Source organism: Oncorhynchus clarkii, unplaced genomic scaffold, assembly GCF_045791955.1.
Source record: "Oncorhynchus clarkii lewisi isolate Uvic-CL-2024 unplaced genomic scaffold, UVic_Ocla_1.0 unplaced_contig_531_pilon_pilon, whole genome shotgun sequence".
NCBI classification, from domain to species: Eukaryota; Metazoa; Chordata; class Actinopteri; order Salmoniformes; family Salmonidae; genus Oncorhynchus; species Oncorhynchus clarkii.
This window is the reverse complement of record NW_027260837.1, coordinates 280,787-299,292: the sequence shown is the minus strand read 5'-3', so window position 1 is coordinate 299,292 and position 18,506 is coordinate 280,787. Positions and strand designations below refer to the sequence as shown.

General features: G+C 42.8%; 2 protein-coding genes across 3 annotated transcripts in view; both read right to left on the bottom strand.

The window, feature by feature from the left end:
• Nucleotides 1–5,814: 5,814 nt before the first annotated feature.
• On the bottom strand, nt 5,815–10,050 carry LOC139401872 (mitochondrial import inner membrane translocase subunit tim16-like). The gene is made up of 5 exons (XM_071145863.1): nt 9,972–10,050; nt 8,282–8,366; nt 7,952–8,088; nt 7,487–7,552; nt 5,815–5,986 (listed from the first exon to the last, which is right to left on the bottom strand). The coding sequence occupies exons 1-5, from the start codon at nt 9,972–9,974 to the stop codon at nt 5,882–5,884; spliced, it is 396 nt and encodes a 131-aa protein (XP_071001964.1). The 5' UTR covers nt 9,975–10,050; the 3' UTR covers nt 5,815–5,881.
• A 2,056-nt stretch (nt 10,051–12,106) lies between these two features.
• Nucleotides 12,107–18,506, bottom strand: part of LOC139401870 (coronin-7-like) — a 255,018-nt gene continuing 248,618 nt past the window's right edge. The window contains exons 24-28 of one of the 2 annotated variants that reach the window (XR_011633174.1): nt 18,201–18,336; nt 15,796–15,887; nt 14,551–14,640; nt 13,587–14,438; nt 12,107–12,394 (exon numbers count right to left, since the gene is read on the bottom strand). Coding sequence is in view for 1 of the 2 variants with exons in the window: in XM_071145861.1 (XP_071001962.1) it covers nt 14,430–14,438; nt 14,551–14,640; nt 15,796–15,887; nt 18,201–18,336 (327 nt within the window). In the remaining variant the exon portion in view is untranslated. Of the gene's footprint in view, nt 14,439–14,550; nt 14,641–15,795; nt 15,888–18,200; nt 18,337–18,506 lie in introns of both variants that reach the window. The other variant, XM_071145861.1, reaches the window with a different exon arrangement.

Sequence of the window (18,506 nt, the reverse complement as noted above, 5' to 3'; positions counted from 1 at the left end):
TCTATTTCTGCCTCGGCCACACTTAATCACTGTGGTCACACACACACGGAGAGTGCTCCACACATGGACACACTCTCTAGCCTCCTCTTTGGTGGCCAGTATTTCTATCTCCCCCCAGGCAGGCATGGTAGAAGCAAACCACCTCCATGTCAGTGGACCAACCTCCAGTGTGATTTCAGAGTCAGATGATTTCACCGGTAACAGGTGTTAATAAGTAGGCTAGGTTTCCCTGGCAACAGTGGAATCCTCAGACATGACTGGTCTCCCCAGTCCAATCCCCTCTGTCCTTTCATCCCTTCATCTCTCTCTCCTCCTCTGTCTCTCTTGCTCATTGAAGCCAGAGAGAGAGAGAGGAGTGTTCTGGTAGCGTGGTCCCAGATCTGTTTGTTCAGTCTGGCGAATTCATGACAATGACAATAGGAGTTGGCAAGACAGCACAAACGGATCTGGGACCAGGCTAGGGTTCTAGGCTGCTGGGTGGAGAAAGCTGAAATTGACACGGATCCTATTCCAGGTTCCACATATTTCAATATAAAATAATCTGTTTGAGTCATTAACCCTTTGGGCACGTTCTGTCATGTAATGTTCTGCACTTTTGTCTTCCCCAGGAGTCTTTATATTATAGGGGATGTGCCAATTCCCAACAGTTGAAAATGTCAAATGTATAAGTCAATTGATTCTCAGTGGGTTGATATGGTTCTGTAATTTGCTGGTTTTGAGGATCAATAGCAATAACTTTTATGTTGGATTTATGTTTTCTTTTTTAGAATGAACCCCCTATCTGTCATAGTTGAAAAGAAGCGGTACTTTTTACCCGAAAGGGTTAAAAACAAGAAGCTAATTGACGCCAATGAATAATGAAGCTATAACGAGGGTCACAGTATGTGCTTAACAAAGGAACATTTGGGGCACTAAATTGTGATAGCTAGCAATATTAGTGCCACTTACAAGGGATGCCATTCATTGACTGAAGTGCCACAGCAGTGCGCAAAGGGTTAATTCAAGACTAAGGCCACGAGAGGCCTGTATCCAAGTTATTTTTTGCACATTTTTTGAGATATTTTAAATGTCAGTATTTTAAAACATATTCCAAGTGCCTTTTATTATAAGTGAAAATATAGAAGATATAAAAGTATATGAAAAATGAAATATATATATATGAATATATTTTTTTTCCTGGGATCGTGTTCTCGAGGTTCTTGAACATGCTTCATTTTAGAGTTGTAAAAGTCTCCAATTGGTACAACATAGCTGTGTGCTTCTGTTTTAGAGGAATTTTATTACGATAATGTCAATGGAAAGAAAATGTTTAATAAAGTCGCATTTGATACAATTTATTTGTCATTTTTCAGTTGCTACATCCGGAGTGCTGCATCACACACACCATACCGTATATCGTTTTTAAATCACATCTCAACTATATTTTAAGTGTTAAAAATGATTCCATGACAACTCAAGTTTATAACTGGCTTTTTAAAAGTGACCAGCTGTTGCCTCTGATGACATGCCCTCCAATGCTGAAGAGATGCTCCACAACTGAAAAGGATGCTTGAACATGTAGGTACTAGGCAGCAATTCTGCTCAGTGTTAGACAGGAACTGCTGTGTCTTCCGGAATTACAGAGAATCAGCCATTGGGATCAGCAGCAGATGTCAGATGTGGGTTGATGAGGTACTACAATCTCTGGTCTTGTGGCAAGTGCACCCTCTATCCATCACTATGGGTACTCCAAAATCTCTGTTGATTGGCTAAAGGGCAAAGATGGTGGATAAATTAAGATAGTTCACTCAAGCCGTTTACCATTTTACATGGTAATTTCCAGTTGAATTAACTGGGTGTGTCTCCCATAGAAACCAATGCAAGAGCAACTGGGTCTGGTCAACAGGTCTGGTCAACAAGCGTTTCCCAAACTCGGTCCTGCCCCCCCATAGCACTACACAGATGATTCAAATAATCAACACATCATCAAGCTTGTATTATTTGAATAAGCTGTGTAGTGCTACGGAGAGAAAAAAAACATGCAGCTCTTGGGGTCCTGAGGACAGATTTTTGGTTAACACTCTTATAATTAATTGACTTTCATTAAACCATCAAATAAAATAGAAAAACACTGAGTGGGGTGTCTGGCTTCCTCTTCCATCTCTCCTATTGGGTACAGCGTCTTCTGTTGAGTTCTGCTCAAAAACACTGAGTGGGGTGTCTGGCTTCCTCTTCCATCTCTCCTATTGGGTACAGCGTCTTCTGTTGAGTTCTGCTCAAAAACACTGAGTGGGGTGTCTGGCTTCCTCTTCCATCTCTCCTATTGGGTACAGCGTCTTCTGTTGAGTTCTGCTCAAAAACACTGAGTGGGGTGTCTGGCTTCCTCTTCCATCTCTCCTATTGGGTACAGCGTCTTCTGTTGAGTTCTGCTCAAAAACACTGAGTGGGGTGTCTGGCTTCCTCTTCCATCTCTCCTATTGGGTACAGCGTCTTCTGTTGAGTTCTGCTCAAAAACACTGAGTGGGGTGTCTGGCTTCCTCTTCCATCTCTCCTATTGGGTACAGCGTCTTCTGTTGAGTTCTGCTCAAAAACACTGAGTGGGGTGTCTGGCTTCCTCTTCCATCTCTCCTATTGGGTACAGCGTCTTCTGTTGAGTTCTGCTCAAAAACACTGAGTGGGGTGTCTGGCTTCCTCTTCCATCTCTCCTATTGGGTACAGCGTCTTCTGTTTGTTGAGTTCTGCTCAGGCACTTGTCAATTGATTTCTTTAGGCTTTTGTCAAGCTTGCCACTATACTCAGTGGTGGATCAATGTAAGCCAACGCTTACACCATTATGGGGAAAGTTTGGAGAATTGGGACACACCCTCAGATGGTTGTAGAGTCCTCTGATTCATGGAATGACGTAGTTGGCTTTGACAATGTCAGATCCTTGAACACATCAGTGACAACATTGACCTGCGTTAGGATGACATCACAACATCAGCAAGGACTCACTTATTAGGGATTATTTCCCAGACAAGCGAGGGTCAAAACTAGGGTTGAATGGCGGGAACCCGGATACCGAGATTTACCACCCAAAACCACTCCATTTTCCAGGGATAATTATTTATTAGTTATATGAACAGCATGACGTGAAATGGAACTGTTAAATTATATGCAATGTCTAAACATGGCTTCTCTTCGGCCTTATCTCTGGCCTTCTCTCTGGCCTTCTCTACGGCCTTCTCTCTGGCCTTCTCTACGGCCTTATCTCTGGCCTTCTGGCCTTCTCTACGGCCTTCCCTCTGACCTTTTCTCTGGCCTTCTCTACGGCCTTCTCTCTGGCCTTCTCTATGGCCTTCTCTACGGCCTTCTCTACGGCCTTCTCTACGGCCTTCTCTCTGGCCTTCTCTCTGGCCCTCTCTATGGCCTTCTCTATGGCCTTCTCTATGGCCTTCTCTACGGCCTTCTCTCTGGCCTTCTCTATGGCCTTCTCTATGGCCTTCTCTACGGCCTTCTCTCTGGCCTTCTCTACGGCCTTCTCTCTGGCCTTCTCTCTGGCCCTCTCTATGGCCTTCTCTATGGCCTTCTCTATGGCCTTCTCTACGGCCTTCTCTCTGACCTTTTCTCTGGCCTTCTCTACGGCCTTCTCTACGGCCTTCTCTATGGCCTTCTCTACGGCCTTCTCTCTGGCCTTCTCTCTGGCCTTCTCTAAGGCCTTCTCTCTGCTCTCTGCAGGATCAGTCATCAATCTTCAGACAGGCAGCCCACCTCACTATGGAGGGAAGTTCACAATGCATGTAGACCTATCATCCTGTATACCTATCATCATGTAGACCTACAGTGCCTTGCGAAAGTATTCGGCCCCCTTGAACTTTGCGACCTTTTGCCACATTTCAGGCTTCAAACATAAAGATATAAAACTGTATTTTTTGTGAAGAATCAACAACAAGTGGGACACAATCATGAAGTGGAACGACATTTATTGGATATTTCTAACTTTTTTAACAAATCTAAAACTGAAAAATTGGGCGTGCAAAATTATTCAACCCTCTTAAGTTAATACTTTGTAGCGCCACCTTTTGCTGCGATTACAGCTGTAAGTCGCTTGGGGTATGTCTCTATCAGTTTTGCACATCGAGAGACTGAAATTTGCACTGTATCATCCTGTAGACCTATCATCCTTTAGACCTATCATCATGTAGACCTATCATCCTGTAGACCTATCATCCTGTAGACCTATCATCATGTAGACCTATCATCTCATCATGGTCACTTGTTTTCTGGTGACAGGTAGGACTACATTGCTGCAGAATAGACTATGATACAGTAATATAAGGACCGAATGGCTTTTGGGGTCACCTTATTTTTTGTTGTAAAGATATATATATTTTAATTGTAGCTGCAGAGTTTTAAAACAGCCTTGAACATCATTGCTTTAAATCAGTACACACACGAGCACTCTCTTGCAGTCTTTCTCAATTCCATTCAAATTGCATCCACAATAAATAATATAGGTGGTGATATAGATGTCCTAGCCCACCTCTTTCAGGTAGTACATTCAATGCAGTATTTGTGTTATATTTAAGTAATGAATGATGGGTTATGCATAATAACTTCAAACGTATAGCCCCTGTCTCTTGAGCTAAACGCACGCACCTGTGCTCCGCTGGCCTCTGTACTTTAAAAAACGCTGCTTAGCTCTTGGAGTCTCATGTAGGAAAAGCTAGACTAGAATAGCTTGCTGGACTTTTTGTTGTTGTTGCATTTCTTATACCAATAAACTATTCAAAGAGGGATGCAAGCTCTTGTTTGCTGAATGTTAAATACAGCAGCCAATAGAACTCACGGGGAGTTTGAAAGAAGAGCGAACGTGTGATGGTGGAAATCTATAGCAGATATTTATTCAGACCCATAACCATTCAATCTTCGTGAAGAGAATTAAAAGCCGTCTGCATCTAATTCTAGTCCACTATTATGCAAACATGTCATTAGAATGATAAAGATGCGGACAACTTAACGTATTTCAATTAACTGTTGAAAGCAAGGAAGGAATGAAGCAACAATAGAGAGAGAGAGAGGTAGGAAATAACATTCTGGGATAAAAAATAAAAAAAACATCCAAATTAAATTCGCTAGCCTACACATGTAACTGTGTAGGCAGCATGTGCTGCACCGGAATTGCATGTTCTCTCCCAACTTTATCATGAATTTACAAACACACCCAAAGTCGTAAAATGTCTAGTAAAGTAATTTCTTATTCTAGCAAGATGTTGCATAGCAACAGCATCAACTTCCGGTAGACAGCGCTAGTACGCTCAACTGAAAGAATACCATTTGATTACACTTACAGTATACTAGAATGAACTCATTCTCATTAAGTATGTAGTATACATGTTGTTACTATGGGTACTTGAACACGGCTCTTATTTGGATGCGGCTTTATTAACTCAATGATTAAAATATATTACATTGTTTGCAAACTGCTATGTAAACAGTTGGTGATTAAAACAGGTGGGGAACCCTGAATGACAGGTCAACACAGACGATCATATACGTATTGGATAATGGCACAGGATGGCTCTACTCCTAGTAACAAAAACTGCTAAATTCTTCCATTATGGAGGCTTACACTGCTGTGACCAACCACACAGTGGCAGCATTGTGAAATAGATGTGACCCAGGTCTAATTCACAGGTTGTGTTCATTAGAGCACAATGCGGAAAATGAAAATAAGTGTTTCTTATTGGCCAATTCCAGGTATAGAACCTCCCCGATTCAGTCCGGTTTCTTCCGTTTGGCGCATAATGAACACGACACTGATCTCGTAAAGAGTCATACACACAGAGACACGGGTTGAGAAAAGGATGAGGCTTTTATTGAGGGTATAATTTACAGTGGGTGGGGTAGGGAGGGGGACGGTTCATGTTTCTGGAGTCTGTTGCTTCTGCTCTGGTGGGGGTTTGGGTTGACTGTCCTGTGTCTGAATAGAGAGCTCCTCATCTAGACGCTCCTTCGCTCTCACCACCTTCAAATACACAGAGGGACGGACATGGACACACACAAGCAGACAGGACACACACACACACACACACAAGCAGACAGGACAAACACACACACAAGCAGACAGGACACACACAAGCAGACAGGACACACACAAGCAGACAGGACACACACAAGCAGACAGGACACACACAATTAATTGATCAAAATCCTTAGCAGTGCACCTCAATACATGGCAAGTCATATTTGTCTACTGTTCTGTTATTGTAATGATACATTGACATTGCAAATTTAATTTAGGCTACCACTGGATCTGGTGTCCTAATTAGAGGTCGACCGATTAATCGGAATGGCCGAGTCCAAGTTTTTTTTTTTACACCTTTATTGAACTTTTATTTAACTAGGCAAGTCAGTTAAGAACACATTCTTATTTTCAATGACGGCCTAGGAACGGTGGGTTAACTGCCTCGTTCAGGGGCAGAACGAGCAGGCTCGTAAGCATTCATTCAAACAGCACTTTCGTGCATTTTGCCAGCAGCTCTTCGTTGTGCGTCAAGCATTGCGCTGTTTATGACTTCAAGCCTATCAACTCTTGAGAATAGGCTGGTGTAACCGATGTGAAATGGCTAGCTGGTTAGCAGGGTGCGCGCTAATAGCGTTTCAAACGTCACTTGGGGTAGTTATTCCCCTTGCTCTGCATGGATAACGTTGCTTTGAGGGTGGCTGTTGTCGATGTGTTCCTGGTTCGAGTGAGGAGAGGGACGGAAGCTATACTGTTACACTGGCAATACTAAAGTGCCTATAAGAACATCCAATAGTCAAAGGTATAAGAAATACAAATGGTATAGAGAGAAATAGTCCTATAATTCCTATAATAACTACAATCTAAAACTTCTTAACTGGGAATATTGAAGACTCATGTTAAAAGGAACCACCAGCTTTCATATGTTCTCATGTTCTGAGCAAGGAACTTAAACGTTAGCTTTCTTACATGGCACATATTGCACTTTTACTTTCTTCTCCAACACTTTGTTTTTGCATTATTTAAACCAAATTGAACATGTTTCATTATTTATTTGATGCCAAATTGATTTTATTGATGTATTATATCAAGTTAAAATAAGTGTTCATTCAGTATTGTTGTAATTGTCACTATTACAAATATTAATCTGTATCGTCTTTTTTTGGTCCTCCAATAATCGGTATCGGAGTTGAAAAATCATAATCGGCCGACCTCTAGTCCTAATTTAAGGCATGATCATGATAGTGACTACAGGTCTAAGAATGTGCGCTATCATCAGGACAGCTCTGTGCAAGGCTCTGTACAACACCAAAGAGTTATGAAACACAAGAGACTCAACTTGCCATTACACCTTATGAATACCTCAAGGAGGTGGTCTGAGTCTCCATGGATACAAGGAAGCAATTGCTTGTTGAGTCACATGGTTTCAAGTCTCTCTGGCACTAATAATCACTGACTCGCACAGAGATGGCTCGATACTGGAAATTAAACAATGAACCTCACCTTGGACTGTAGATAGAAAGATCCGCCCACCTCCTTGTCGTTGACTTTAAAAAGGTGTTCATAGTTCTGTTGACAAAGTACAACAGGTCAGTCATGAACAGGTTGGCCCCACCAATGTCCTAATATGGAAATACATTTAGAACCACATACACACACTTGTCTGTCTTGTATGTAGGCCACATGAAGGAACTTCCTGTCTTCTAAATTTGTGAGTATGACCCTGTCCAGAAAACCCTCTAGCCTGCGCCCTACCCCATAGACACTTGTGTAAATATGACTGGACAGGGATTAACGACATGCAACATCTCCTCCTAACCTGTTAGGGGACAAGATGGAGGTACCGGTACATTGTTAATACCCATCCAACCATCTGTGTGCCGTGAAGTTCCTAGGGGAAGGGGCGAGGCAGGGACAGGGCCTGTGTTCTTTGGGTGTTGTCTTCAATGTACTTTAAAGTGTGTGTACCTTCTGGAGCTCCTCAGGGGTGAGTGTGGCGATATTGAGGATCTGCTGGGCCTCCTGTAAGGTCATCCCAGTGAGACTAGAGGCTGCTGCTGACTGCTGTCCGGCACGCCCCCTGGCCTCCGCTGCAGCTTGACTGGCTGCAGACAGACAGAAGAGACCGGGTTGGTCATCTTCTCAGGTAAGGAACATTTATGCAACAGACTTTGTTTCTCTCTCGGAGACAGGTAGAGAGACAGAAAGACAGATTTAATTGCCCTAAATGAGACACGTTTTCACAGTCCATTTTACATTGAAATACCGTACAAAAGCATCGTTGAGTGAGGAACATACCTGCATATTCTTGCCGCAATGCACGCGCAAACGCCCGTCCTACTACCTGCGCCCCCATGACAATGATCTGCGCAAGATATTTCGCCTACACAAAGACGAGAGATTGTTAGATCCACTTTATGTCAACAGAAAGCAACAGTCTGGTTTGGCTCAAGAAGGCCTAGTCTCGCGACAGATTACAGCTCATAATGAATGAATGGCGACTGCAATGTAAACAAAACCCACTTCTCCCCCTCAGAGAGCATTAGACCTGATTAGTTTCAGGAACATTGTGTTGACAGGCAACATTGTGAACCAGCCATAGTCATACTGTTACAGAAGTATTAGATCAGACAGAGCGGGCCAAGGTAGAGCAGGTGTGAAGCACACAGTGACTGTGCTGTAAGCGCAGTGCTGATGAGAGCATCATTAACTACCCTGAACAAACACATAACCTAACATGCAATCGTTTCTATTTTACTCAGTTACAATTCAAATAAAGATATCAGTCAATTGAAATAAATTCATTAGGCCCTAATCTATGGATTTCACATGACTGTCGGTCACAGATACCTTAAAAAAAAGTAGGGGCGTGGATCAGAAAACCAGTCAGTATCTGATGTGACCACCATTTGCCTTATGCAGTGCACGTTGTCCAACTCCTCTACCATGGCTGTGTGAAGTTTCTGGGTATTGGCTGGAACTGGAAGATGATGTCGTACACGTAGATCCAGAGCATCCCAAACATGCTCAATGGGTGACACGTCTGGTGAGTATGCAGGCCATGGAAGAACTGGCACAGTTTCAGCTTCCAGATCCTTGCGACAAGGGGCCGTGCATTGTCATGCTAAAACACGAGGTGAATGACACGACAATGTGCCTCAGGATTTTGTCACGATATCTAGGTGCATTTAAATCGCCATCAATAAAATTCAATAGTATTCGTTGTCCGAAGCTTATGTCAGCCCATACCATAACCCTACCATGGGGCACTCAGCAAACCGCTCGCCCACACAATGCCATACACGTGTTCTGCGGTTGTGAGGCCGGTTGGACGTACTGCCAAATTCTCTAAAATGACGAAGGCGGCTTATGGTAGTGAAATGAACACTCAATTCTTTGGCAACAGCTCTGGTGGACATTCCTGCAGTCAGCATGACAAATTCACATCTCCTCAAACAATCAGACATCTATGGCATTGCGTTGTGACAAAACTGTACATTTTAGAGTGGCCATTTATTTTCCCCAGCACAAGGTGCACCTATATATATTGAACATGCTGTTTAAACAGCTTCTTGATATGCAACACCAGTCAGGTGGATGGATTATCTTGGCAAAGGAGAAATGGTCACTGACAGGGTTGAAAAACATTTGCACACAACATTGAGAAATAAGCTTTCTCTTCATATGGAATATTTCTGGGATCTTTTATTTAATCTCATGAAACATGGGACCAACACTTTACATTTTGCTTTTATATGTGTGTAGTTAGCTCGCTTATTAAACAACAATATGAGCCAGCTACCTAACGTTAGCTACAAAGATAGAAGACATATCAAGGATACATTACGGTTGCATAAGCTAAATTAGATAGCCAAGATTGGCAAGGTGTGCGGGCTATAGCAAGAGAAGCAAGCAGCGTTTCTCCTTCACAGTTTCCCTAATCATGACACAGCTATTCATAGCGTTTCAAAATACAAAAATATCTCACCATTGCGTTTATCCGATTATTTACAGTACAGTACACAATAAGACCGTGGAGGAGCACGGCGTTTTCACATGTACACCCATCAAGGTCGCAGTAGGTTCAAAGTTCAAGGGCCAAACTCGGAACAAAGATATTCGAGTTTGGTGAAAATCCACAAACCGGTGCTCTCTCTGTATAAAAATACTGCTCTCTAGTGGATGGCTGTTTAAATTGCACCAATTTTCATTGCACAGCCTTCATCATCACGTCTTGCCAGCAGACCAGACTTGTGTGCTTACAGCTAGCTGCACTAGGCTCGGACAGCATGACCTCAATCCAGGGATGAGGAATACATTGTACTACGAATTGTCCCATTGTTGCACCGGAAAGATTGAGCGACTGCTAATTTATCCGGAAAGCTGGCCTTTTTATCCTCATGCTAGGTAGAAAGTGCTTTGAACAACAATGGACAGTCAGCCAATCAGGCTCAGTGCGGGCTGTCATTGCGCTGTGGAAATGTCAGTGACTAATTGATAACATTGCCTGTTTTTGCAGTAAGCAGGTCCTCTGTACAGTACCTGCGCCGGTGAGGGGAGTAGGTTAAGTCAAGGTGCCGGAGGTGAGCTGAGGGCCCTAAAGTTATTATAAGTGATTTTAGTTGAGATTTCCTATTTAAATACACCGCACCACGTATCCTTCAAGGAGATGTTTTATTGTCTCGTGTGCAAGAGATTATTACTATGTTACTTTGTTTCAAAAAGTACCTTGTATCCTCTAAGGAGACGTTTAATTTAAACCATTAGCTTCTGAGTACTCAGATGGTAGTAATGTGTCACTAATCACAGTGGCTGCAGTCCACCGTACCATGATATACACCTACCTAACACCAGGCTTGCCATGCAGTCATTCATCAGTCCTGTTCGGCAATAGGTAAACATAATTTCATTCACTTTATTGTTCCTTTTGTCCCTATAAATGATTTTTAAACATGAATGACGATGTGATATTGTGTATTTGTTAAGACAGTGTCCACCAGTTATGTTTTTGGAGCTCGAACAAAGAAATAAACAATTCAACAACAACCATGTTCTTGTGTGTGGCTGTTTACTGCCTTTGTTAATGCACCCTTGACAACAATGACATGGATTACCAATGAATTACTGTACTTCAAACGAGCATCCATAGTTTGGGGAAAGTTTGCCATACTAAGCCATTCCCCACAAGGGACGACGTTGTTCAACACAAGTTCTAGTGCCATTAGCATGAAGACGAAAAGGGCAGCTTTTCGGAAAAACTACAGTCGTTCAATCTTCCCAGTGTAACAGTTGGGGTAATGGGACAATAACACATCCTGGATTGAGGTACTTTTTCCAGGCCATATCTCACGCCGGCTCTGCGGTGTCTTGATCTACAGTCATGCTCTCCGACCCCAGTGCAGCTCAGTGTAAACAAGCGTGACGGTAGTGTAGGAGCCATTTTGGCCTGTTTATGAGTTGTGTATCTAGTATCTGTCAAGGGTCATTTTGACTTGTTTTGTACACTAGAGGGCACTATATGTTGGGGTCATGGGTCACTGGTCATGTGTGTATATAATTAGCACAGGTGACCAGGAAGGGTTATCAGGTGAGAAGAGAGCACATAGTTATTACCGTATCACAGATACAGCTTATAGAGTCCATCTCTCTGTACCCTTTTCTACAGGAATATGCGTTTTGGAGCCATTTATATTTTATATACGCAATAAATGGAACTTCACCCCAAAAGAGTAATGTATGGAAAGCTGATTCTTGTGGAATAAATGGAACTTCACCCCAAAATAATAATGTATGGAAAGCTGATTCTTGTGGAATAAATGGAACTTCACCCCAAAATAATAATGTATGGAAAGCTGATTCTTGTGGAATAAATGGAACTTCACCCCAAAAGAGTAATGTATGGAAAGCTGATTCTTGTAGACGTGTGACGGACAGCTCTCTCCTGTGCCAGTGGCAGTTCATAGGGAAGCACCACTGCAGGTCGAGTCAGAATCTCCTGGCAACATCATGATATAAGTACATTCACTAGTTTACTCCTTTTTCTTTGAGATTAACAAACATTTCCCCTTTAAACAGACTTTTGTTTTAAGCAACAAATTGAAAGACAAAGAAATGACATGTGTACAAGGTTCAAACAGTTGTTTATTGCAAGGCAACATGAACATTCCCACAAAACCATTATTCATAAGACGGACAGAGAAATAATGCTTTATTCAAAGTATAAAAGAGATTTTTCTTTTTGTTAATTTCCCAAAGAACAATGTAAGACATCTGAGAGATTGCAGGCACAAAACACATGACAAACACACAATCACTGACACCAACAATATCTAGGCCCTACAGTCAATGCATTGGTGTCTGTTCACTTTTCAAGTACTCCACAATGGCTGCGTTTACACAGGCAGCCCAATTCTGACATTTTTCCCAAGTACTGGCAAAAAGCTCTTATCTGATTGGTTTAAAGACCAATTAAAAAACACATGACAGAATTGGACTGCCTGCGTAAACTCAGTGAGTCTGACTACTATTCAAGAATGCTTGGTTGGTTCCAGTCTTTCTGTCATTGTAAACAACATGATTGGTTCGATCAGATTAGCCTATTAAAAGTATTGCCTTGTGCTGTACTAGTCTTGATCATGGCTGCTGTGATTGCATCATATAGTAATAATACTGTAAGTTATTAAGAAAAAGTAACAAAATGATTGTTTACTACAGTATAATAAAAGAATGAGCTCCTTTAGTGAGGAATACTTCAATAACAGTCTTAAAACAAAGTGTTAACATATGAGGTACAGGAATTCCAGTTATACAGTCTATCAATCTAGAAAGAAAGGTACAGATACATACTACTTCCCACCACATTACAACCTCAGAGATCCACAGACACACTCCTGTACAACTCCCACAGGGGGTGTTTTGGCTTTTCAATACATGACACCCACATGTAAGAACGTCACACACATTTTAGAGTCCCCCAAAACAGAGCGCAGCCCCGATGCTATAAACTATCTCCCAAGATCTGGTGGCTGAACTAAGATATGCACCTGGGTCACGTTCATTACGGCACGCAACGGAAAACGTTTTGAAATGCTTTGCAATGGAAAACGAAAATCCAGGTAATCCCTCCCTGTTTGAGGTTGTTTTCGTCCGTTTGGTGATTAATGAACACGACCCTGGAGTGGTACAGGACTGTTAGTAGGTCTTTATCACTGGCCAGAGAATGAAGCTACCTAAACAACAAAACAATATTATATTCCTATCAATAGAAGCCAGCCATGCTTTAACCTGAAGGCTGTTTTTACCCTGTTGTACCCTGTCTGTGTGTGTTTGCTGTGTGTTGTTGAGGCCGTATGGGGATACCACAGACCATCCAACATCCACGGACTACAGGAGCTGGAGGTGCAGATGGGATATCCAGGTGGAGTGTGAGTCTGTGTGTGTGTGTGTGTGTGTGTGTGTGTGTGTGTTAATGTATAGTGATGCATAGGAGGTGGTAAATCTGGAAGACCATAGATACTGTATTCAGGTGCATGCGTTTGACTTTTTCATAGTTACTGTGTTTAGAAGATTATGGACTATGGTTCATATTGGCCCATAAAAAAGCAAGCAGTGGTCTAGTCATTATTATTATGACACAGGTGTAAGGTTAGGAGTGGTGACAGACACACAGGTGTAAGGTTAGGAGTGGTGACAGACACACAGGTGTAAGGTTAGGAGTGGTGACAGACACACAGGTGTAAGGTTAGGAGTGGTGACAGACACACAGGTGTAAGGTTAGGAGTGGTGACAGACACACAGGTGTAAGGTTAGGAGTGGTGACAGACACACAGGTGTAAGGTTAGGAGTGGTGACAGACACACAGGTGTAAGGTTAGGAGTGGTGACAGACACACAGGTGTCCATCCAGTGTGGCGGTAAGGGCTGGGTTGTAAGGGAGTGTTGGGAGTCATTTAACTATCTAGCCTGGTAGGAATGTTAGCTATTTACAGTACAAGGCAGCTGCAAGTCAAAGGTCAAATTGGGGTGAGGTTGCCTTTAACAACAGACCTAGGATCAGATTCCCAAACCCCAGTCCTACCTTTAAACATTATGAGGAGGAAAACATATCTGATCCTGATTCAGTCAATGGTTAGAGGCAACATCTACGTACTCAGAGTATTAGAGGATGATACGAGGATATGGGAGGTAGGGCTGCAAAAGTCTGGTAACTTTCCCTAAAATTCCCAGGAAAACAAGCAGGAAATCCAAGAATTCTCCAGTTGGTATTTCTGGAAAACCTAGACATTTTGTTGACAGAATTGTACAACCCTAATGACAGGTTAATGTTATGTGTTTGAGAGATGTTCTTTTGACATAGGACACATCAGTGGCACACAGGAATGACACCTTTCAGTCCAACAGGCCCTTGGCTACTGCTGGACCCTGATTGGTACGCAAGGCAACACACACTAGTCACCCTGAAAGACACAAGAGCATGGGTAAATGTGTGTGTGTGTACATTTGTGTTTGTGTGTGTGTGTGTGTGTGTGTGTCTGTGTGTACATTTGTGTTTGTGTGTGTGTCACTCACCCACTCATCGTCTTCTACTCCCTGGAAGGACTCCTGTGGTAGAGGGTTGTCGTCCATGTTCCCCAGCTTGCCTATCATGGCACTCAACAGCTGTAGTACAGACAGATGGTTAACACACTATAGTCCCACTACTGACTAGTGGTTAACACACTATAGTCCCACTACTGCTAGTGGTTAACACACTATAGTCCCACTACTGACTAGTGGTGAGTACCAAGACAGATGGTTAACACACTATAGTCCCACTATTGACTAGTGTGAGTACCAAGACAGATGGTTAACACACTATAGTCCCACTACTGACTAGTGCTGAGTACCAAGAGAGATGGTTAACACACTATAGTCCCACTACTAACTAGTGGTGAGTACCAAGACAGATGGTTAACACACTATAGTCCCACTACTGACTAGTGGTTAACACACTATAGACCCACTACTGACTAGTGGTGAGTACCCATATCCCTCATTTAACATGATATCAATATGAGCAAGACATATTGAGGTATCGGTTTATCCTTGTTGTTAACCTACACTATCAGGTAATGAACATTCATGAGTCTTGTAGGCACAAAACCCTCTCACAGGCTCTCAACAGCATAGTGAACTGGCTGCTGAAGGTCCATCAACTGGCTTCCCATTGTATTCAAATTGGTTAGGTAGGTCTATCTGCTACCAGGATATTTACGTCTAACCCAATGGAAAATCTGCAAGCAGTTGTCTGGACTTCACAAAGCCGTGGAAATGAACAGAAAATGAAACATTCACACATGATATAGATATAGATTATCCCATCACTACTAATAACTATTCACACTATTACCGTGACAAAACAGTCACCAAGCGTCTAGCTAGCTGCACTCACAGAGAAATACTCACTAAGATAAGATGCTTGTACACGTTCAGATTAGGGATGCAGGATATATGGGTGATATGCTGACGTGCATACCTATATAACGTAATAACATAACATAATGACACCAGGAAAAATGTGGCGCTACACAGCATTCCTAACCTATCCCACAATGCCTCTTGCACTGAGATGCAGTGCCGTAGACCACTGCGTCCATGTGTGTGTGTTAACTATTTAACTTAAAAGGCTGCAATTTAAAAAAAATATTGGTATAATTTTTTTGGGGCAAGGAAAACATCAGATATCGGTATTGGCCAAAAATGTCATCAGTGCATCACTAATTCAGATAGTAGCAACACACACACACACACACACACACACACACACACACACACCTCATCTTTCTTCTGCTCGTCAGTCTTCTCCTCCAGGTAGTGAGAGGATGGAAGGTACTTTCTCACTTGGACCTCCTTGGGCGCCTCACTCACTGAGAGGACAGACAGACAGACAGACAGATGGACAGACAGAAACAGTGACAGTGAGACCAGAGAGTTGGGAGGGATTGTGTTAGAATGGCAGTGGGCCACTGTGTATATACAGGGTTGTGTTAGAATAGCAGTGGGCCACTGTGTATATACAAGGTTGTGTTAGAATGGCAGAATGGCAGTGGGTCACTGTGTATATACAGGGGTGTGTTAGAATAGCAGTGGGCCACTGTGTATATACTGGGTTGTGTTAGAATGGCAGTGGGCCACTGTGTATATACTGGGTTGTGTTAGAATGGCAGAGGGCCACTGTGTATATACAGGGTTGTGTTAGAATGGCAGTGGGCCACTGTGTATATACTGGGTTGTGTTAGAATAGCAGTGGGCCACTGTGTATATACAGGGTTGTATTAGAATGGCAGAGGGCCACTGTGTATATACAGGGTTGTGTTAGAATGGCAGTGGGCCACTGTGTATATACTGGGTTGTGTTAGAATAGCAGTGGGCCACTGTGTATATACTTGGTTGTGTTAGAATGGCAGTGGGCCACTGTGTATATACTGGGTTGTGTTAGAATAGCAGTGGGCCACTGTGTATATACAGGGTTGTATTAGAATGGCAGAGGGCCACTGTGTATATACAGGGTTGTATTAGAATGGCAGAGGGCCACTGTGTATATACAGGGTTGTGTTAGAATGGCATCTTTACAAAACTGTTTCAGTTCAGCAATATTCTTGGGATGTCTGGTGTGAACTGCTCTCGAGGTCATGCCACAGCATCTCAAGTTGGGTTTAGGTCAGGACTCTGACTGGGCCACTCCAGAAGGTGCATTTTCTTCTGTTGAAGCCAATCTGCTGTTGATTTACTTCTGTGCTTTGGGTCATTGTCCTGTTGCATCACCCAACTTCTGTTGAGCTTCAATTGGCAGACAGATAGCCTTACATTCTCCTGCAAAATGTCTTGAATTCTTGGGAATTCATTTTTCCATCAATGACAGCAAGCTGTCCAGGCCCTGAGGCAGCAAAGCAGCTCCAAACCATGATGCTCCCTCCACCAAACTTTACAGTTGGGATGAGGTTTTGACGTTGGTGTGCTGTGCCTTTTTTTCTCCACACATAGTGAGTGTTGTGTGTTCCTTCCAAACAACTCAACTGTAGTTCATCTGTCCACAGAATATTTTGCCAGCAGCGTTGTGGAACATCCAGGTGCACTTTTGCAAACTTCAGACGTGCAGCAAATATTTTTTTGGACAGCAGTAGCTTCTTCCGTGGTGTCCTCCCATGAACACTATTCTTGTTTAGTGTTTTACGTATCGTAGACTGGTCAACAGAGATGTTAACATGTTCCAGAGATTTCTGTAAGTCTTTAGCTGACTCAAGGATTCTTCTTAACCTCATTGAGCATTCTGCGCTGTGCTCTTGCAGTCATCTTTGCAGGACGGCCACTCCTAGGGAGAGTAGCAACAGTGCTGAATTTCTCCATTTATAGACCATTTGTCTTATTGTGGACTGATGAACATCAAGGCTTTTAGAGATACTTTTGTAACCCTTTCCAGCTTATTGCAAGTCAACAATTCTTAATCTTAGGTCTTCTGAGATCTCTTTTGTTCAAAGCATGGTTCACATCAGGCAATGCTTCTTGTGAATAGCAAACTCACATTATGTGAGTGTTTTTTAAAGGGCAATCTTGTCTCATTGATTGGACTCCAGGTTAGTTGACTCCTGACTCCAATTAGCTTTTGGAGAAGTCATTAGCCTAGGGGTTCACATACTGTTTCTAACCTACATTGTGAAAGTTTAAATTATGTATTCAATATAGACAAGACAAATACAATAATTTGTGTGTTATTAGTTTAAGCGCACCGTGTTTGTCTATTGTTGTGACTTAGTTGAAGATCAGATCACATTTGATGTAAAATATCTGCAGAAATCCAGGTAATTCCAAAGGGTTCACATACTTTCTCTTGCCACTGTACATGTGTCATTCCAGGTACACCGATCCACAAGACTTCGCTCAAAGCCTGTATCGGCAATTCTACGTTATAGAAGATCTCTGCCTCACATTGAGTTGATTGACGATTGGCTGTCAGAATAGATTTAGCTAGTGTCACCATCATGTCAAAGCACAAGGCAGATACTCTTGTCAAACCCAGGACTTGGCCCATGAAAGAGTGGATAGGTTGCCCCTTATAAACTGTATCTGCTCGGCTTCTCATCTGACATTCAAAAAGTGGATCTAACAGTAATGCTGTTGACTTCAGTCCACTGTTTGTACTATATGTGCCTGGGCAGAGCAGAGCTGAGGTTAGCCCCTACCTGGGGTCATGTCTTTGGGCTTGAGGCTGATGGACTGGTGCTTCCCATCAGAACCAGCCAGCCAGGCTGAGGCTGTCAGAGAAGACTCCCACCACACTGCTGTGTCTGGGTACACATCATCCTGAAAGAACTCTTTCTGTGGACGGACGGAGAGAAGGAAGGAGGGAGACGAGACACGACAGGATTAGTTCAGAACTCAAACAGCTCAAACTCCACAGACTAAGTACAAACAGGGGTTCACATAGCAGACCCTTTTTACTGGTAGTTCTTTGAGGCCCTGGTCTGAAAAGTCATCAAATAACTGCA

What these genes read in the sequence shown, in the direction of transcription:
- LOC139401872 (XM_071145863.1), bottom strand. An exon ending in ATTGCGGCAAGAATATGCAG is followed by an intron (nt 8,089 to 8,281) that starts GTATGTTCCTCA and finishes GTCTGTCTGCAG; the next exon opens with CCAGTCAAGCTGCAGCGGAG. An exon ending in CTTTCTATCTACAGTCCAAG is followed by an intron (nt 5,987 to 7,486) that starts GTGAGGTTCATT and finishes GTGTATTTGAAG; the next exon opens with GTGGTGAGAGCGAAGGAGCG.